Below are 22653 nucleotides of genomic sequence, written 5' to 3' on the forward strand. Positions count from 1 at the left end.
AAAGGCATAATTACCTGCACAGTAACTGTGCAGAACGGTCGAGGTTGTAGATTTCATGGTTGTTGTATACACAGACAGTTTTGTATTTTTCCCATACTGCCATTATTTCAGTTGTAAGGTGTGTTGATTAACACAACTAGGGGTATGCCTCGGGGTATGCTACCTCAACATGCATGCCTCAGGAAAAACTGTCAACATTACAAAGATCTTAGAAAAAAACTGAGACAACCAATTGAACGTCAACTAGGAGCGGATCTTAAAAATGAGATCAGCAATTACGGGATGGGTCTTTGTAGCGATGACGTACCAATATTTCAAAGGGCCAAAGAAAAACTGCAACACAATACAATTCTACAATCTAGCATTGCAAGAACTTAGAATGAAGATAAATGAATCAGAAACAATAGGAAGGGCAATCTCGAATAAAAAATATTAGGCAAGAAATAATTTAATATGAAGTTGGGAAACGCCATAGCGAAGAGGAACTTTATGTGCAACACCATAGTTAAGAAAAGAAGCGGTAAGAAGAAGAACTATAACTTCAAGTAGGTCAAGGAAAATTCAAGCAGTTGAAATGAATTTTCTTATACTAATTAAAGGAAAAACTAAAAGAAACAAAGAAAATTGGAAAAGCCTTTTAAATGTTAAATGAATTTGCACTTGGATGTATGTATGTATCTGTATTGAACCAGGTTTGTTAATAGAAAATTAAACATATTTAGACATTTTGGGAAGCACTAGGTATACTGATCACAATTGAAACAAAGGCAGTTAGGCAGTACGAATAGAATTTTCAAGCGGAATCTTCAGCTGCAGTATTTGGAACATATCCTAAATGTCGTAAGTAAATAGTAGCACGGAATAATTTTCACCATTTTCACAGGGAATTTTACCTACACTCTAAAACACTGATGTTGTAGTGCAAGCAGTAATAGAAAGAGTAGGTAGTCACATTACAAACTACAGGTAGGCGATTGAAATTGATGGATTTATACAAATTGTTTTCAACCCCCTTAAAGTCTGTCATTTATTATCAAACCGGAAACGCAGATTTACCACCGGGAAACGCATTGTTGTATCCGGAAGTGCGTCGAGGTTCTATCGGTGTCAACAGATGGTACTCGTACAGGAGATTCCCCATCGATTAACAGGCTACCACATTCAATTTGGTAACACGTTTCTGACACACGCCGGACATCGCAGGTTTCCGGTAATAAGCACTTCACATTTTCCTTCGCTACATTTGAAAGTTTGTCACTTTTAGAGAAGCCTTTTAGAAAAAAATCTGCAGCTCGAGTGATCACTCCACCTGATTATTGGCTAAACAAACAAAATTAAAATTAATATAAATAAACGGTAGGCATAACGAAATCAAACCGCAGGGGTAGCATTAGTTTATTTAAAGGGCGTTCATAAACAAGGGTGGCTTCTTTATGAAGCTTATATCCATACTTCACGGTATAATTTGTAGTATACATTGAGAAGCGTATTTGTCCAAAATTCCCAAGGGACGTCTCGTTGTGATTCGCTGGTATTTGTTTTATTTAATTAATTAAGGACAAAAATGTTACGCCGCGTTATAAAATTGTAAATAATCATTAGGAAACTAACTGATGAATCATGCACCGCGCGGCAGATGGCTTAGTGAAGCTCTAAACACGCACATCAAAGAAGCCAAAGCTATCATGACACGACAGATGAAATAGCGAGTTAACTTTGTAGGTTGTTATCTATCTTGTTCAGATCGTTACGTTTTGTATGACCCTATCTTTGTGTAACGCCACCCCCTGTGGCTTACAGCTGCCGACTGTTAAAGCTATCGGGGTAATTATTAGCCTAATTTCGCCTTCGTAAAAAAGTACTTATCAACGATTAATATTCATTCGATAACATGACAGTGCTACCTACTGTCGACAAAAGATGAAAAATGCAGATCGAACTACTAAATGCCAAAGAGACTCAAATGCATAGCTAAATTTAGTAGCAACGTAGACCGAAGCAAATGTTCTGGCCTGCCAGATTGTATTTTACTGCATACAAGTGCCCAAAAAAAGGTATCAAAACGTGTAGGAAGAAAACTGGAATTGCACAAACTCAAATCAAAGATGATAAAATTTCAGTTATTACAAAAGATCACATTTGTACCGTGAAACAGAAATAGAAAAGTAACACTGGGTATGCCAACCATTGACTGAGCGCCCTAACAACAAATCCAATGTGGGAGTGAATTAAAGAAACTGCAAACAATCCCCAAAATTGTGACTAAAAAAACGCATGGACGAATTCTCTCATATTATTTCAGCAATAGAAGGGCATGATTTCCCAGTTTGTTTGTTAATTTTTTTTTCAAAATGTATACCTTAAGATGACCCACATTTGGGGTTTCAGAGCCTTTTAGCATGTGAACAGCGAATCATAAATTATTTTTTGAAAATTCGAAAAAAATTTTAACCAATTCTTTGTCAGATACTAAAAAAATACCACAATTTCATGGAATTTGCTGGATATATAATCTTTATGTACTTTAGAGCAAAACTGTTGACAAGTTACTGTCGGAATTCCTTAATTGCTCGCCTCGCCCAAAGGTGACTTCATAAACTATATGTGACATGTGTTCTACGTTGGAATAATTTGAAATCTTACGATATTTGTTGTTATTGTGCCAGGAATTACATTCCATAAATTTTTGAAGAAAACAGTTTTAAATTCATTATTTTCCACTGATTAAATTCCGTCATCAGATTCGTTTTATAAAGCCATGCGGTGGCACCATTTTTGAAGCAGGAATGGTGCAAAATTGGAAACATACCCAAAAACCTAGGTAAAGTCGTCTACTCTCCTATGTGCTGATCGAGGTGGCTGAGAACAAGCTAAAACTGGAAGGAACATTTTGGAACCACGACATATTTCTCAGAAACATTTATTTTGGTTCTGTCTAACACCAATTTTACGGGCGTTCTTCTGTCTGTCCGTCCGTATGAGAGACGAGATCTCCGCACTGGAAAGACATAAAGAGCTCGTTGATGTCTCGTTTGATAGATTGCAATAAGCTTTTTTATGTGCATTCTCTACCGGCGTCGCAATATTCTGAACTCATTAAGAGGCATTGAAACTTGGACGGACTTCATTTCCAATACCGTTTATTAGTGAAATTTTACCATAATTTCTTAATTTCGACACTATACAATTTACAATAATATTAAAAACCCAAAGGGGTCTACCCTTAAACTCAAAATTTATCAGATTTGCAAAGAAAATTCGAGAAAATTTACAAGAATTTAAATTCAAACTACCGTTGCAAGATATAATGTTTGATGATGCTTAAATTTGGGAAACATTTTCAATTATCCACCAATTTCTACGCAGATACGGCAAAACACATTGACTTGATGCACAGGAACTAACCATTCGTCTTTCCAATTTGTCAGAACAAAATCTTGATTTATTCACCAATTTCATCGGAGAAAACTGCAAAACACATTGCTTTGGTGCGCAGGTGGTAATTCTGTACTCTTTCTGTCGTATTCTCATTTTTGATATGTTGGTAGAGCAAAATTTCAATTAAGCATAAGCTGTCAGATACTCATTGATTAAGTTGATAGAGCAAAACCTTCATTATTTATTCCATTGGTTATTTGTTGATCGATTTTTTTTTATTGTCTTTATTTTATAGTATTTATAGATTTCGTAAGGAACGTGGCAAAAAACGCTGCCGCACGTGTCTAGACTTTTCAACTTATTTTTGATACACTGTGTATAGCATTCATCCCATTATGTTTACATTTCAATTTTTCGCTGATTGCTGTGAGGTTTCGTTTTCCTATCTCGTGCGGTTTTAGAGATTATTTAGCCTAGAATGTGTCCATCCGCCTCATCTGTTTGTCCACAAAGTCTGCATGTGGCCTCCACCGATACGCCAATCTTATGTAGATGGTATTTAAGCGGTATATGGCCGGTGAACAGCCCTGTGATGGAACGTAGGTTCTTCCAGTTGAGGACTAAAGCTTCCTTAGCTTTTTGTAACGTGGCTTTGATGAATTATTTGTTCTGTCGCTGTTGTGGAGTCCTCTAGTAGTGATGGATCCTGTTCATCTCCTTCTTAATGTTTCTTTTATGTGGCTTTTGTACAGTCTTCACAAGGGCTCCTAATTAATACCACGGTTAACTCAGTAATGAATAAATTTTATTTTATAGCATATGTTAAATTGACATTTTAACAGGTTTGAATGAGTAGGCTAAGCCGTTCTTTAACGATAACAATAGATAAAGTGATCACTTTAATCGTAACGGTAGATAAAGTGAAACAAATGACTGTGCATTCTAATTACATCTGTCAATCTTATTTCAAATGCACGATATAAATGACGTTAAGAACATATGACAATTCTGTTTCTATAACCATGGCTACGATAGAACCTAAGCTTGCTATTTTTGACATCTCTAAATTAAATTCAGAATTGTCAGAAGCTTTACAATGATTTGCATGGCTTCTGCTATAAAATAAAGTTTTGTATTATACACGACGATAAAGGGAAACTATCCATCTCGTGAAACTTAATTCATTCGTGGCTGCGCCACTCATGAATTAACTCTGGTTTGATCACTCTCATGGTATGAATAAAAATCACGCTCAAACAAGTACTCATATAAATTGACTTATTTGATTATATTACTAAATATAATGTTGTTCCAAATACAAAATAAGATTTTCAAGCCCTATGTCTTTTATATTCCTAATTAATTTAACACTTGGTACAAAATGTCCATTCAAAAAATAAATTTATACACATATCTGGATGCTAAGTAAAATTTAACCCACAAAAGAATGGTACTACTGAACTTGAAATTCTACTTCAGAGTTAATGAGAAAAATGACCAATAACTTTGGTTTGAGTTCGATTATCATTCATAAAAAGTACACAAATTTGTTCACGGGATGAACTCCCGTGGATCGACCTCTTCAGGAAGGTTAAATTGACTTTGCTCATAAAAATGTATTATATAAAATCCCCAAAAACGGTCGAATTTCGTTTGTACAAAATTCAATTAACTTACATTTATCGATGCGTCGAGGATTTCTCCTGGTGAAAGGTAGCAGCAACTTAAAAAATTGGATGCTGGACCGTTTTGTGCAATACAATTGTACTTCTTGGTAAAATTATGTAACTCTAATGGTTGACGCAATTTGATTCAGGGTTCTCGCTGTTTATTAGTTGAATATTTGATTTTTTACGGTAATAAATTGCCCACGTTCCGCATAATGGAAATGTCAAAATTTACCCTTACAACTTGGCACATGAAGTAAACAATAATCACGAATTAATTGTCGTTAACTTTTTTACCGGTTGCCGTTTTATTTATAATTTTATTAGCACCTCGTATAAACAAATTATGTACACAACTTCGATTAATAAACTGTAATTATCCACACCAAATGGCAACTCGTAACAAATATAGAAGGCATCCACGTCAATAAATTCGTTGAAAAATCGGCCATCTCCCAGAAAATCCTAACGGGCGAACAGCGCATCCAACTTCGTTAGTTAAAGCGATAAAAACTAAATGTACCAGTGAGTGCCTAAGTTGGAACTACTTGGCACCGTAATAGGTGCAAGTTGAGTGAAACGGAATTTATTTATATTTATTTAATTACACAATAAAGCGGTAATTTACACGATCCAAGTCCAAAGCTGGGAAGAATCCTCCAATAAAGGATTCGAATCAATAATCCTGGGTGGTAATTGGATTCACGAATACTTCAGTCGAATTTCATTTATGGTAAAATGATTCGAATCCCAGTATTCGAATCCAAATATTCCAATCCTTTTTTTAGTTGATCTATTTTAATATCTTAAAATTTATTAAAAAAGAAAACACTTATTTGTTATTAGCTTTAGATAGTAAGAATATTTCAAAGTTATCGTCTGTTAATCCATTTTTTCTTGGTGCATCTAACATTGAGGCAAAGGAAAATAGCCTCTCGACTAGTCCTGAGGACGGTAGACATGTATTAAATGATATGAATAATTTGTTTAGCCGTAGCTATTTATATTGCTTGTTTTATCTTCCAAATACCTCAAAAGTTCCAATACAATTTTTCTAGATATACACAACACAATTACAAAACAGCATTATTTATAGATACCTAATACCTCATTTAATTAAAAAGACCACAGTAACAAAAACGTGCGGAATTATTAATGAATTGAATACATACGCAAATGGCAAACATGCATTAGAAGATAAACGCTAATTCGTGATTGCGTATAGGTACACGGGGGTACCTCCTCTCTCATGAAAGAATTTGCTGCATCGGCAAAGGATTCGAACGTGTGAAAAATCCGGATCACGAATCCTCTAATTATAATGTATTCAAATCTTGCCTTCAGATCCTCCAAACGGATTCGAATCCTCTTCAGCTCTGCGAAGTACTTGGATCCTATATAAGTAGGTACTGATTGTTCCTGAGTTCTGAGATCGCTTTTTTATTGACTATATTATCTCGGATCTATGCAAAATGCATTGCGTTTATTCTATAAGTAGATAGCCGCTGAAATATACAACGATTTTTCCAGTCACATTTGCCATGGTGATGTTGTTATTTTACAGCACGTGATACCAGAAACTAATTTAATTTGATAACAATCATGAAACTAACAGATTTCTTTAATGAAGTTAAGACAAAGACTTCCATAAAAGTCTCGAGCGCCACCAGGGTTTTTCTTGCTCCTGGCCAAGGTAGGCGGAATGGTTTCGTAAGTCACAGAGAAACCAGTCAGAGAACCCCCTCCAATCAAGCGATATGATTAGGCTTACTTAAATGGTCCAATTAAAGTTACTAAACTAAGTAGAGTAATATCAATTTTGGTTGCTTTATCTTCGTACACTTCGGCATTCTTGCTCGTTTTATCCTGGTTTTCACTTAGCATTGCAAACATACAATCGTACCGCACTAGTTCTTGATAAAAGCTTGAAACTTACCTACTTGTATTTTAATGCGAGTCATATTCTGTGTACAGATTTATTTAAAATTCCAAGTAATTCTCTGCTTTCCAAATAAACTGCTAAAAACCCTAAGCGTGGAAATCTTTGTTGGGTCTTATTTCTACGGCATACCTACAAACGTATCGTTTGCTACATTAAAAATATACCTATTTTTTAATTTGGAAGGATCGGAATCTCGTATTTTGTTTCTTGCAGAAACATCTTCGTATATGTCTTTAAAAATAATACTGAATTGAGAAATGAAAATTCACTCGATCCTTTACGAAATTGGAATTCGCAATTTTACTCTTACAAACAAGACATGAATATAGGTTTAGGTAGTTGATTTAAATTGGTGTTTTCATATCTGTAGTTTTGAATAGAAAAAAGAATGCGAAACGGGTATGAATAATGGAAGTCGAATGAAAATCAAAATGTTCAAATAATGTTCCACTTGCTTCAAGGAATAAGAATGGCGAGGGTGGATCCGACCGAACGAACAGATAAGTGAATGGGGATGAAATACAGTCGGGGATGTAAGCCGACATTACATGGCTTCAATCAGGCCATTCTGCGTGGAGACTATTGTTGTGAAAAGTCAGCAGGTTTTGTTTGATTAGAAAAGCACCGACCGTTTTGTCCCTAATCATTACTATGAATACCATGAATGTGTACGGCTTATACGTATTTACCGCTCTATCCGAAAGTACTTCGATGATGAAGTGAAGGGTGCGAATCTTTCAATTGGGGCATATTGTAGTAGAGGAAACCTTTTCAATAATCAAGATCCACTGAATTTCAAATAAACATCTGGCCGATTTATTAGAACGTACCTACTTTCAATGAAAGTCTTATTTTTATTGTTCTATTTGCGTAATTAATCATTCAGGTTCCGCAAGTGGACTAAGTAATTATAAATCACGGATAGACAATTAACGAACTTTACAGGTGTCAACCCACGTTATTGGCAGTGCATAAATCGAGTGAGACAGAAATGTTGCGAATGTCCTTAAATCTCTCACTGTACTAGAACTGGAGAATCTAATTATTTTATTAGCTTCAGTTGGGGTGGTTTGATGAATGACGTTTTCTTGTTATCCTAAACTTTTTGTAGTTAATGTTGATTCGAGAAATTTATATATTGCTGATGCGTGTGCTTTAGTTTCTTGATATATATATCTGTAGGTATACGTAAGTGGTTAGAGATTTTAGTTTACTTTCAGTCTTGACTCTTGGCTTCAATATCGGATATCTTGTAATATAATAAGGTACAGCAAATCGTCCACTTTGATATAATTTTGCTTGTGTGGTCCACGTTCTCTAGCTTTATTTTGTTAAAGATTAGTAGCAGATATGAAATTGGGTTTGATCACACAGTCCCAAATGGACCAGTCTTGATTCGCAGAAATCGACCCAGAACCCAACGTAACTCGCAGACCCAATTTGTGGGTGTCAATGTGGAATGAAATGAAAAGTCAACGTTTCGTCACTTTCATAAGGGGTTTCATCAGGATATGAAACAAAAATATCAATCAAAAATAAAATATGTAGAAACTCTTACCAATGAGCCAACAGGAGCAATGCACAATACTTTACCAAACTGTACATGTTGGAACACTGAAGAAGAAAGAGCTAAAGACGACTATTTAAACTTATTCCTTCAGGAGAAATTAGAGTGGCACATCAACCAATGGAATAACAGAGTTCCAGAGCGGAAGTCTGAAATATCTAGTGAGAGATTACTTAACTGGAAGAAGGGTGAAAGCTGACCGTTTCTTGTCAAGGTTTGGGTCATTGGTTTGAGTTCTCAAATAAATACTCATAAATTGACTACATTGAACATACTGTTGAAAATGTCTTCATTTTCTGTACTTTTGTGATTTAGGAGATTTTCACGGGACAAATTCCCGTGGGTCGACTTCTTCAGCAATGCTACAATGACTTTAAATATAAATCTTATTTACAAAATCCCCCTCCCCCTCAAACTCCTATGCTTACACAATGCAAAAAAAATGTCTAAAATGGTAGCATAATTTTGGGTTCCGAGGCTAACAATTCTTTTAGATAATGAGGTTATACGACTTTCGATTTGCTGAAAAATGCTCTGTATTACAGCGCAAATCTTCTACTTACAAATTTCAATAGAAACGCCGTTATAGACGGAGAGCTGGCTACTAAAAAAATGTTTGTAATTTTTTTCGCATGCACTGGCTAATGTGGCATAAGAAACTCAAAACTCAAAAAATTCCATAACAGTTTTTTTTGTGTTTCTTAGGTTTTGAGAAATTTTAAATTGAAAAGTTACTCTATTTATTTTGTAACTTTTCTAAATTTGCACATTTCTCAGAAAGTAAGCCCTATAGCGAAAAATGTTAAATATAAAAAAGATGTGCTTTGATGAGCTGTACAAATAAGCTTCATTCATTTTTTGCGTCAGATTCAAAATAAAGGCACCAGAGTTAAATATAGTCGGAAAATCGGCAGTTTTATTAAAATTTGACATCTTTGACCGCCCCTCCTAACCTTAAGCCACTGGATCTCGCTAGTAGACATGACTTTTTTACTTCACTATGTATCAGGATACTTTACACCAAAAATCAGCCATGTAGCAATAAGTCACTTTTTTCCGTAGCCAGCTCTTAGACTATTACGTAGCCATTCAACTTTCAGGCTGTAGTCGCCCACGGGGATAAGGCATGCCTCACAATCACCGGCTTGGTTCTCTGCAACGCGTAAATCCCTGGTCGGTATAGTAAACACGGGAGCCTGAGACCCGTACTCCTCTTGTGCAATCTGCCTATGATACCGGGAATGGTCGTCCAGTTCCAGTATTTCGTTCACAGACTCAAAATAGGTAAATGAACTTCATCGAATGGGCCACACAGACGCTTAATGTTACCCCCCCCCCTCTCACTCGTATTGTTGGCTCTAGAAGTGTTCATGCCCGCATAGATTTCACCCAATTTTTACTTACGTACTCGACGAGTTCCAGTGATGAAACGACCCCAACAAAACCTAAGCGTTCACTCTCTTGCCAACGTATAGCAGAAACGCCGTCTCTCATCCTTAGTCGTAACAGTTTTTAGAACCGGTAACGCTGTAGCGTTTTAACTTATCGCCTTGAACAATCGGTTCTTATCTTAACGCGCTTCATTTTCTCGTTTTCTCGTTTTCTTTCCTAAAGCACCTAAAGCGACCACCTCTCACACGTGTCATCCCTAGCGATTTCAAACCGCCGAAGTTGTACGCCGGTACGGATATTTTAAAATTCATAAGCAATGAATCCCTCTTCGCCCACCCTCAACTCGCCCACCTACAAGCTCGCCAAGTATCTTCCCATTTACTTGAAGGATTTCACAAGTTGCACGTTATCTCACATTCTGAACTCCGGGCATTTCATTCAACGCATCTCTGATTTGATTCCCCAAGATCTTCTGGTCGGCTTCGATGTCCCTATGTAACTGTAGGATTCTGGTGTGTTGAGGATCATGAGCGTCCTCAGTGAGTACAGGTGAGAATAGTCGCTTCACTTTTTAGTATTTTGGCTATTGCAGGAGTTCTAAAGACATTGAATATAAAATGATATCCCCCCCCCCCATTCTGTTTCAGTGTTTTCGTATTTTTAATGGTTTCGTCGAGATCCTCCCCTGAGCACATAGGATGATATCGATGATTTAATTACAAGTTCAAGCTGGAGTGTTAGGATAAAATTTGGATCGCGCGGTCTCAAAGCAAGGACTACCATTACAGTGGTATCTGCTAGCAACAAATTGGGTTCTAGGTTAGTGCCTGCTATTACGAGATGCGAAATGTGTGTGTGAGTCAAAGGTCTGGCCATCAATGACGAAGGGGGGGGGGCGTAACGAGCCCATTTGGATTGGTTCCAAAATTACCTTTCCCTACGATGTAGTACTGCAATGGTACTTTTTGATAAATCCAATACGAAATAAGATACAACCCATTCAAGCTTTTAAAGTGCCACCCTGTATTTCCTACAAGTTAGTCAGAGAATTTGCACACAAATGTTTATTGTTATTCATTATAAGGCTGAGTGAATTTATCCGATCAATGTCTATATTTGGACACATATGCAGTATGTCCCGAGAAAAGGTTCATTATATTTGTAATCGACAATTTTTTTCATAAATAGTAATTCTTTATAAAGAATCCGACTTGTTCCAAACCTCTAAATGCACCATTAAATTAAAATGCAGGGTTTTTCAAACAAAAACCTGTTTGATAACATCAGAATTTTGACTTTGTCGAAATATTGACAGGTAAAATCAAGTAAGTACGAGAAACATTTTCTGATGTAAACTTAAAAATCGTACACAATGTTATACATTTGTCAATAATCAAAGCTGACATGATTTTTATCTGTCAATTTTGGATTTTTGATTGACTTGAAATCTGAATGTTGCAAGACAGGTTTTTTTCAATTCATTCGAATCCCCCGCATTTTAAGGAAAGGCTAAATGGTGCTTCTAGAGTTTTAGAACAAACGGGACTTAAAAAATTGTACGTTTCTCGAACAATTAAAAAATATGGTCTATATTATTTATAGATATAGTGAACCTCATCTCGGGACACACTATATTATGTGTGCCAGCACAGAGAATATGCAATATCAAGAATGATTTAGAAGGTAACAATATATTGCAATGCTACACCTACCACAGATAAAAAGGGCAGACAATAATAATATTGTTGTTCGACTTCCTTCTGTAAATTTATAGCTGTATCGCGTCAGTTTCTGATGATTTAAAACGCTTATGGTGAGGATTCTGGCTGAGCAAAACAAGCTCTGATGCCTGCTTGCCGGCTAATGGCTTTTCTAAACGTGGGGCTGAGAAAGGAAGACGAAGTTCATTGAACGAGTAAAGATGGCCGTAGATACGAATAGCCACCATTTTGCAGGCGTATTCTGTAAAATTTTAAAAAAGTAGGGATTACAAGAGAGGTTTTCGGAAAGCGTTATGCGGATATCCGCGAAATATTACGGTCGAATTCATAGACCGAAAAAGCGTGAGGTGCGAGATCCGAAATAAGTTACACCGAACTTTGCCTGCGGTCACCAGAGTGAAGCGCTTCAGGTGTACGCTTACCGCGTACAAGCAGTGCTTCTCAAGCGCTTCTGATTTTGGTTTCTTTAAAATGATAGTTGAGCGATTCGTTCACCATGAATTTTGGTAGCGCTTCGCCTTGTGAACGCACCCATTGTTACCGTTGCTATTTTTTATCGGATGCACAGACTCGGGGAGCTCAGTTCTACACTGGGAAAAATGAAAACTACATTAATTTATCGTAAAACATTTATTTATAATTGCGCACCTCCCTCCTGTCATATACAATTGCAATTGTCCTAGAAAGGTAGACTAAAAGAAGTACGTTTTATTGTTTGGACAGTTGCCGGTCAGATAAACGTGCATTTTTGGCCAAACCTCAAAAGGTCTGCAAGGATGCAATAGCCCCATTACGTTATCTTAATAACTTAAGTTGTGCATTTTCCATCACCAAGGCGGCGAACTCCTCTGTACTGTTGACAATCTCTCAAACCTTCGTTAGAAGGTTCTACCAGCTAATTTCATACAAAATGATACTATGAAATCTACTTGTATACCTTTTGCATCGCTTGGTGCACTTATAGTAATATTTCTTTTACAAGATCATTTAAAAAAAGGTAAAAACCCCCTTATTAATTAACTGGCGCCCATACCAAATGCATTCGCATAAGTTCTTATCACATAGACGGGGGATAAGGGTTTTTTGTAAACGTAGTAAACTAATAATAATAACTAAAATATGTTAACAACGCACTAGAACGCCATGTGATTTCAATGTTCTATACAATTTTCTCTTCTTTTACTCATATTAGACACTGTAACTAACGATACAAGTTCACCATTTGGTTTACCCGGGATGTATCCATTCAAAATTTCAGAAGCAACCTCACAAATTTCACTCCACCCATAGTCAATATCTCTGATTTCGGTCAACCTGCTGCACACTACGAATCTGACAACGTAATTTCCTTGAAAGTAGCAAGGAATTACGTAAATGTTCTTGCGTTGCGTCAACTTATCCACGAGAGTCTGTGTAAGTCGATCCCCCGCTTTCATTCTAAAGCAGACTAGTCCCATGGAGCTGCAGGCGAACTCAAATCGCGAATCATCTTTCACCAGCTTTTCAAAGTAACGGGCAAGCTCAATTTGTGAGCGTATATGCTTTTGAATGCCTTCAACGCCGTAACTGCGCAAAACGAACCACAGCTTTAACGCGCGAAATCGCCTCCCCAACGAAATCTGCCAGTGACGATAATCGGGAGCCACTCCTTCGTGTTCGTGATGCAAGTAAATTCGGTCAACATTAAAAGCCTCCACTATGTGCCTCGAGTTTCTCACCCACATTGCCGAACAGTCGGAATTGACCATCATCCATTTGTGCGGATTGAAGTCGAAGGAATCCGCATATTCCACTCCTCGCATTAGGTAGCGATATTCGGGACAGACGAACGCTGAACCGGCGTACGCCGCATCAATGTGCAGCCATAACTTCTCTCTTCTACACACAGGACCCAACTCCTCCAAGTTATCAAACGCACACGTACCCGTCGTGCCCAACGTGGCAACCACGTAACACGGAATTAACCCCGCATTTTTGTCGTTACTGATCGCCTCCTCCAAAGTTTCCTTGCGTAGACAGCCGTTTTGGTCCGTTGGTAACAGTCGCATCGGCATAGAACCCAACATCCCGGCCTTTTCCACCGACGAATTCGCCTGGTCCGAAGTGTAAGCTACGAGTTTCGCTTTTATTAGGCCTTCGTCGAGTTGGGGATGTACGTTCTTAATGTTTCGCACCATCCTTTCCTTTGCGGTTAATAGCGCTATGAAGGTAGATTCGCTTGCTGAACCCTATAGACATAAAGCGAATTAATTACTTTGACATACGACAAATAGAAATCTGCGGAAGTTATTTGAAAAACTCTAGTCCGAACCTTGGAATAAGTCTGGATGTATGGTATAGATTTATACAGAGTCCTCAAGATTTGATGACAATTTTTCATGAGGACGAAAGTAGTATTTTATTGTGCCCCACAGGGTCAAAATTTATAAATTTTCAATATTGGTAGACTCTGGCACACGCGGTTTTTAGCACATTTGTAAAAAAGTAGCTTTTTAATCGCACTTTGGACGCTCCCGTAGAGAAACGCTTATAGAAAGACGAAGAGTGTAATTAACAACTTTAGGGACGGGGCTACATGATATATGTGGGGTCAGCGACATCTGGGCGCCATTCCCGAGCGTGATATACTAACGTGGTGATTTTTCAGTGTTTCCTATTTTCTTCTACAGTTTTGGTCCGATTGCTTTCATATTGGTGTCGTCGGATCTTGTTCCTAAAACTTTCTTAGAGATCGACTCTCTTTCTGTCACCAATAGAAGCTCGAGCTATGAGACGTGCATAAAAAATTGAGTACTATTTTGTAGAGGGTTTTTAGCGAAACCCACCAAAATGTGAATGCGGGTGAACGGGAAGTCGGAAGTGGGTACCGACAAAGAGAATGTGATAGTCCTCGAAAAGATCTTACTGATGATGAACTGACGAAGATATGAAATTTTCCCCAGGTGCCCAAGCAGGGTAACTCAGTTACCACACTTAAAATTTTGAGTTTTTATGGTTTTATGACTCGGACATTGTTGTACCTGAATACTATTGTTTATGAAATAAAAGTAAATGTAGTATTGCATACTTTGCCAAAAAAAGGAGCATTTATAAACTTAAATACTATACTCTGACATACAAGTATTAAACACAAGTGTAAATAGTGAATAACTCTTGTGCAGATAAAGCGCATTTTTTAAAAACCGAAATAGCTTAGTAAATAATTGGGTTACTATAAGGTAGTAGCACCTTCCTCCGGCGCTCTTAGTATATGAGGAATTATAAACGATCACGATAAGGAGTCGAGGATGTAGATTGTGGTTGATAGAAATTAATTCCTTTTGTTGAGAGTACCCTGAAGAATTAAAGTTAATTTCTGACTCCGATTTTGATAAGTAGTAAGAGAGAATTTGTTAAGTTGAGATTTTTAATTAGAATACATTGAAAGATTAAACTAATCCCCCCCTCGCCACCCCGTGATCCTAAAATGGGAGTAGAACCCATTTCCGTTCGATTAGATCGATTTCAGCAAGTTCCGATTCGCTTTAGCTCCGCACAATTTTATTAAATAGGAGACCAAGCGGGGTATCTTGTTCACACCATTATTATCTTTTATAATACGAGTGCGTATGTTGATATTTATCCCTTCGATTTCGATATGAAGACTGAGACTAAACACAATTCAATTTAAATTCCAAAATTTCTTTTTCAACATCATTTGATGATGATTCATAAATTTTTCTGAATTGTTTTGTTCGTGTATCAGACTTTTTCCATTGTGACGGTTGTGAGTATAGGTAGTTAAAACTGCGTCTCAATATGCGGATCACCGTGCAGCTTTGGAAAAAAAAACTTTTTCTGCAGTTCAAAAACAGGACCAGAAAAATTGATTTTAAAAATTTTGATATTTACTGAAGAAAAGAAATAGCTGGGTTAGTATACTAGCAGTCCTCAATAAATCCTATAGGCTACTCTGCTGTGCCGTGTATCTTCGCGTATCTTTACACATTCCCGTTCATTTAGTCGTCGTAGGTAAAATAAAACCCCTATAAGTCACAATAATGTAGCGAATTTTCTAGAACATTCTCAAAGTGCCATAAAGTCGGTACTAGATTAGTCACTGACGATAAGTAATGTAAGTGGATGTGATTAATTCTATTGTTATTGTTATTATGTGTCATAAAAGTGTAAATTAAACTTAATAAATGTGATTGCAAGTGATAAATATTTAGTTGAGAATAAATTAAATTAATCTATTTAAAGCCCTAGTTAATATACTTTACGGTTCCTGTGAAGACTAATAATTAATTAATAATATTTATTTATTTATTTATATTGCATTTTATTTTTATTTTTAAACGAGCGAGGTTTCAGTCAAAGCTGTCCTTAAGGAAACTTTTTTGGATATGCATCGATTTACGTGAATATTTAGAACTACGCACAGTTTACTCTTCTTTTCAAAATCGGTCCTTGTTTTTCTACCCCTTATTGGCAATACTTATAAAATTACTAATTAAAGTTTACAACACATCGAAATAATGTTGAAATAAGGCGAGACTAGACACAAATATCATTTGTGATTTTTCATGTCTCAACCATCCAAGACCATTATGAATTATCATAATTTTAAATCATATACAGGGTGTGACTAAATACGGTGTACATACGGAAGGGACCAATTAGCTTATTTTATGACTAAAAGTTCCTAATAAACATAGATCCGGAAACGCTTCGTTACCGATGTACAGGGTGTTATAATTTCAACGTATACTGTACAACTTAAAGCTTTAATTTATAAACCTATGAAAGTACAAGATTCAATTTGAAACAACAACAAAAGATTATCCAAATAAAGTCAGGGCCGACTAGATAACTTAAAAATTTTTACGTCGATTTAGCTAACTACCGAAACGTTCGCAGATACGAAAAAATTACAATAAACCAAAAAGTTTCAAAACAGATAAGAAAAGAATTTCTTATTTTAAAATTTACCAACGGCACACCGAAAAAAGTTCAGGGGTGGACAATGGAACATGATCCATGAAAAAACATGGCACTGAACTGCACATAGTGGTATAACGTACAACCTATGTACCGGGTGATCCAATAAGACTGTTCCTTGGCCATATCTCGGGAACCGTTCGTCGTATGACTTAGAGATAAACAAAATTATTAGGTAAATCGGTTATGAAGAATCGCTGGAAAATATTTTCAAGTTCTAAAAATGACCACCAGAGAGCGTAACTGCCATCTTAAATGTTAAAATTGTATTTGCTTTCAATTTTGCATAATAAACTAAACATTCTTTTTTACATTTTTAAAGAGAACCAGTTTATCTATCATTTTCGTAAAACCAAAAAAACAAAGATGGTGTGAGGCGTTCAATTGTTTTTGCAACAACCTGTTTTAACTTCTTAACCGTTTGAACGATTGTAACAAATTTGGTATCGTTGAAAAGAGCGTTCCTTGGGCTTTGCTCTGCCGCTTAATAAACCGAAGATTGCAAACGTTTCGTTTGGAAGCTCTGCTTAAAAAGTTCAAAATTTGAATCTTTTTTTTCGAGAACCGTAACAAACATCAGGAAGAATGTCACGTCTCTAGATAGGATTCGATTTTGTAATTTTCAAAATTCCTACTACATTTTGAGTTTGACGAAACCTGATATTTGGTGGCCTTTTAACAATGCCTGACCGGCAAGAAAAATCCAGTATGCAGTTGTCGGCCGGACAATGAAAGTGATCAGAATTTCAAGAAATTACTTTCTTTAGGTATATTTTTGAACAGTGTCTTAAGACGATCTTTGAAACGCAGGTTACACAAAATTCGATTTTGGGATTTCACTGGATCATACTTTTGAAGGTCCCCGGAATCCAAAAGTGTTTTTGAAAAATATCTGTATGTCGTATGTATGTGTGTGCGTGCGGTATGACTTAAAAATCAGGTTCACCCGAAACTACCACACCGATTGGGTTGGAATTTGAAACAGATTCGAAAATGGGAAATGCCTTTTTGGCAATAAAATCGATATTTCTTGAATTACGTATAACCTTGTAAGAATAAGACGGATTTGGCTGAAATTTTGTACCAATGTTCTCTCTAATGGTCCTCAAAGCTGAGAAGCGATTGGAAAATGGGAACTGGCCTTTTATCTGTAACACTTATATCAAAGAGTAACCTCTTTGCTTATATTTATTTAATAAGGTATGAGCAACAAACTCTTGATTGAGAGTGAGCCGTGTAAATTCTAGGCCACTTCTAACATTAACAATTAATGTGGCAGCTCGCGTTAAGAAGTTATCAATGAGTTGATTGTGTGTTTAAATACAGTCGTTGACAATATAATAGTACATTGATCGATGCGATTGGTGCGGTGTCAGCCGCTTCACTGGTTGCCATTTTTTTTTAAAGAAAATTTGTTTTTGTTATGAAAGACAAATATAGATCGCAAACTGGGCTTCCTTCTATCTACCACGATTGACGTGAAAAATCAAGAGACTACTTCGAATTACCCAAGTTATAGTGAAGTTATTTAAGAGTTACCAGAATTTCTAAATTTCTTAGAATTAACCGTCAAAATAAGAAGTACCTCGAAGTAGGTGTACAACATTTTTGGAAAGTGAGGTTTCTCGCAGCAAGTGCAATAGTTAGTCAGATCTCCCGGTTACAATTGATTATTTCGTTTAGCGCCATTGACAAGAAGCCGTGTACAAGACGTGCAGGATTAAGAGACAGAGAGGCTATTATACTAGCTACTTGAAGTGAGGGTAGCTAACGGTACGGCGTAAATGATACATTACAGGTAAACCTTTCATCGAACTCCTTTCGTTCCTAGTTTGTATGCACAAATTGTTCTGTCTGTTGAATTTGTTCATTCTTAATATAATAATTAAGCTCTAGATCTAGTTACTTTTCCCGAAATCGTCATGATACATTCATTTCAATGGCTGATTTATGTCAGAAAATGTTCGTTTCTATGACAGTGGCAGTGGCATCTGTCAAAACTGACACATCAGTAAGTGTTCTATGATTAGACATTTTGTATTAAAGATACGATTTCGTGAAAAATTTAATACAAAACTCGTCAGTAAATAAACGATACTATTTAACTCGAAAATTAAAGTACTCGAATCAAAGGGGCCTCTTGCTTCAATGTTTCCTCGTCACACACCTGCCATTTGTCTATACAGGGTGTTACATATGTGTATGTAAACAATTGGGTGGTAGAGGGGATCAAAACAAGCACTTTTTCCAAATAAAGCGAGGGTCCAACGTGCTTCGTTTGGGAGCCACCCTCACAAAAATGGTGAAATTTGCATTTTCAGCAACCATTAGAGACTGGTGGCACGTTTTTGAATAGGTTTTGGAATATCCAATTTTGAAAATTTTTTTTCAAAATTCCAGCCACGAAAGGGTTTGCATTTCTTTTTTTAATTCTTGTCTCTTTGGGGTATACTCTTTCCGATTTTGCAAAAAAAATATTCAAAATTCCTACCACGAAATGGCGCACCCCTAAATGGAGGTGCGTAAAAAATTGCAGGAGAATTGTATTTCGAATTTTCAAACTTCAGATTCGTGGTTTTCATATTCAAAAATCCCCAGATTTCAAATTCCGTCGAAATCATCAATTTTTTCTCGCACCCCAATTTAGAGGTGCGCCCTTTCGTGGTAGAAATTTTGAAAAAACGTGTGCAAAATTGGAAAGGGCAATCCTATTCAAATCTCTGTAACTCTTATGGTTGCTGAGAAAAACATTAAAGAAGAAATGCAAATTTCACCACTTCCCAAATGAAACACGTTGGACCCTCGGTTTATTTGGAAAGAGCGCTTGTAACACTCTTTATACCATAAATAATGGCCAATTATTAAATAAGTCAGTAAGTGCATCTTAACTTTACCTATGCATGCACCCCATTACATTAACGGTGTAATGCGAAATTTAAGCCACATTTTACGCCTACATGACGTTATAAATTTGTGTATATATTTCATGCATTGTAGAGAAATTTAATGTTGCTTCAAAAACTAGATTTTCCCTCTATTTCGGGCTGAGAAATCAGAATTGGAGCAAGTGCTTGATTAGAAATTCTAACATCCCTCATTAATTCTTACTTGAATAATTCCACCCCCAGATCCATTCGAGCAGTTCAGAAACTCTTCCGGTAAACCGATCAGTTTACCAAGCCAATTCATCATTGCGACCTCTAATTCGGTGCACGCCGGACTTGACATCTACAAATAAAGATTTGACCTTCTAGAAAGCGAATTACGTAAAATCAATAATTCTCACCCAACTAAATCCGACGCATCCAATTCCGGCGCTCAACATTTCGCCCACTATACCCGGGTACGAGTTCGCTGTAGGACAGTACGCGTGAAAATTAGGCGAATGCCAGTGCGTCACCCCCGGCATAATCACCCTTTCGATATCCTCCATGATACTCTTCCAGTTCTCGCCGGTTTGAGGAGCTTCTTGCGGAATGGTCGGTTGTAAGTATCCCGGATTGACGGACGGCAGAACTTTCCTAAATTTATTGATGTATTCGATATTGTGCAAGAATGGGTCTTTAAATTTGCGTTACGTAAAGAATTAAAGGAAGTGTGTACGGTCAAGGAATCGGACATGGGGGCTTACCTGTTACGAATATTATCCAGATAATCTGCAATATAATCGACCATCGCTTTTCCAAACTCCCTGAACTGGTCCGAATCCATTTTCCACAAAGTGCTCCAGTGTCACTAATCAAAGTACCTACTGAACTGGATTGTGATTCACGAGACACAGTACAGTAGAAGTAAAAGTGAAGCTGCGGTATATTATTGCACGGTAGCACCTGATTTCACTGACAGTAAATCGCGACTGTTATATAGGAACAAATTTACTTGGTTGCATTTCTTTTGATGAAAGTGAAATTTGTTTGTATTGTAGTAGTTTCCTGATCCTTGCGGCCAAACTTTGTGCTAAAGACACCATTTACTTTCCTTATATAACTTCTAGTAGTTTTAGAAGAAACTGGACGGTGATGCTCTGATTAACCTTCTTGATTAAATCATTAATCATAAATCAATCTAAGCTGATGCGAACTAGTTTAAAAACCTGTAAACTGGCATCCAAGGTTTCTGATTTGTTTTGCATAACGTATAAAAAAGGTGAAAACAAAATAGGTACAAAAAAAATGGTTTCTTCAACACTTAATGACTATTCTTAAGGTGCATTTAAACTGCATTTTGATCTCATGTCAAAATATTAACCCTGCAGAAATGGCGCTATATATAATAACATGAGAGGTGGCGCCAAGTCTGAGGGACTTGGATTATAAACATATGTAGAATTTTTTTTTCAAAAAAAGACAACGTAACATGACGAAAAATAAATATTTCTAGCTTAAAATTAACAAAGATAATGGGCAAATGACAGGTTAATGTATGTTTAGGTTTTGGAATAACTATGAAAAAAAGGTTTCACTGATTGCCTATAGAATCTAAACAAGGTTCACACAAAGCTTTTAAGAGAGACAAACAAATTTGTTACACTTTTTACAAAAAAATCTTGTTTTAGAGTCCTTCACACAAAAAAAGCATCTCTTTCGAGTTCCTGGAGTAATCTGTTCTGTGGGCTGAAAGTTGGAAGATGTTCCAGCATATTCTTGTCTTCTGTCCCGTACTGCTCGTGGTACATTTGTTTCACAAGAACGACGAATTAAATATGGTTTTGTCAGTTCTATTGCAAGTTTCTTTAGATATAATCTTCTTATCATTGAATATTGTTTATTATTTGCTGCATAAATCAGTTGCGAGTTCACGCCTGCTATATTTAGTAAAGCATATAAAACAACCATTGGCCATCTTCGAGTATTCCTTGCTACATTGTAAGTGGCGCACAACTTGTCCAAATTGTCTACACCGCCTTTGGTACTATTATAGTATGTTATTATTTCAGGTTTGAATTTATCCTGAGTTAATTTGTCGATGGCATCATCATGGTGTAATGAAGAGACTAAAATAACGTTTTTATATTTTTTTGGAACATACGAGACTATTGTTAGATCTTCCTGGAACCCAAACATGGAGGTACAGATATCGCGATTTCTTGTGTTAACAAACTCTGGTGGAAGTTCCCTTTTGTTCTTTTTTATGGTACCGACGAATGTTATGCTGTGTAATTTCAGCAATTCAACAACTAAGGGTATGCTGGTAAACCAGTTGTCACAAGTAAGGTTCCTATTCGTTCCAGATATGGGTTCTACAAGGCGTAAAACAACGCTAGAAGGAGAATTATTCATTCTGAAAGACCCTCGGGTTGTTGACCCACATAGATTTCTAAATTTGCACAGTATGATGTGGAAGCATCGACAAGAGCAAATATTTTCACGCCGTATTTATTTGGTTTGCTGGGAATGTATTGCTTGAAGCCGCATCGTCCACGAAAGGCTTCAAGCTTTTCGTCTATAGTTGCATTGACTCCTATGCAGTAGGCATTCTTACAGTTTTGAACAAAACGATCGAAGATAGTTCTTATCGGTGCCAACTTGTCAATTTTCTTCCTTTCATCCCTGGTTGAGAGATCATCGAACCTTAAACAGTTTAGGAGAAATCGAAAACGCTATTCAGACATTGTTGCCCAGAATCTTTCAACTCCAGTTCCTTCTCTATCCCAAATTTCTTTTGTGTTTAGTCTGCTGCTTTTGATAGTTCCAGCTAAGTATAATAATCCAAAAAGGGCCTTTATTTCAACTAGGTCTGTGGGTTTAGCTGCTCTGGTTCTAGTATAGTTTTGGGATACGTTACCTATAAATAGGTTTGTATTTTCAACAATTTCTGTTAGCATTGCATCCGTAAAGAACAATGACCAGCATTCTTCTTCAGAAAGAGCATTTTTTGCATATTTTCTCACTCCAGGAAGACGTACAATAATGTTTTCCCGTCTTGTTCTGCACGTTTTCTTGATACAATGTTTTCTCCACTTCGTAGAACCATTCTTTCCAAGAAAATGAGGAATTCGAGGAATTT

At 36.7% G+C, this 22653-nt stretch overlaps 1 protein-coding gene across 1 annotated transcript; it reads right to left on the reverse strand.

Annotated features, from left to right (window-relative positions):
* Nucleotides 1–12328: 12328 nt before the first annotated feature.
* Nucleotides 12329–20937, reverse strand: LOC116172347 (aromatic-L-amino-acid decarboxylase-like). Its single transcript, XM_031489552.1, has 4 exons — nt 20279–20937; nt 19934–20168; nt 19756–19875; nt 12329–13895 (listed from the first exon to the last, which is right to left on the reverse strand). Exons 1-4 carry the CDS (start codon nt 20356–20358, stop codon nt 12819–12821), a joined length of 1512 nt encoding a protein of 503 aa, XP_031345412.1. The 5' UTR covers nt 20359–20937; the 3' UTR covers nt 12329–12818.
* Between the last annotated feature and the right edge of the window lie 1716 nt (nt 20938–22653).

Source organism: Photinus pyralis, unplaced genomic scaffold (genome assembly GCF_008802855.1).
Source record: "Photinus pyralis isolate 1611_PpyrPB1 unplaced genomic scaffold, Ppyr1.3 Ppyr1.4_LG5, whole genome shotgun sequence".
NCBI classification, from domain to species: Eukaryota; Metazoa; Arthropoda; class Insecta; order Coleoptera; family Lampyridae; genus Photinus; species Photinus pyralis.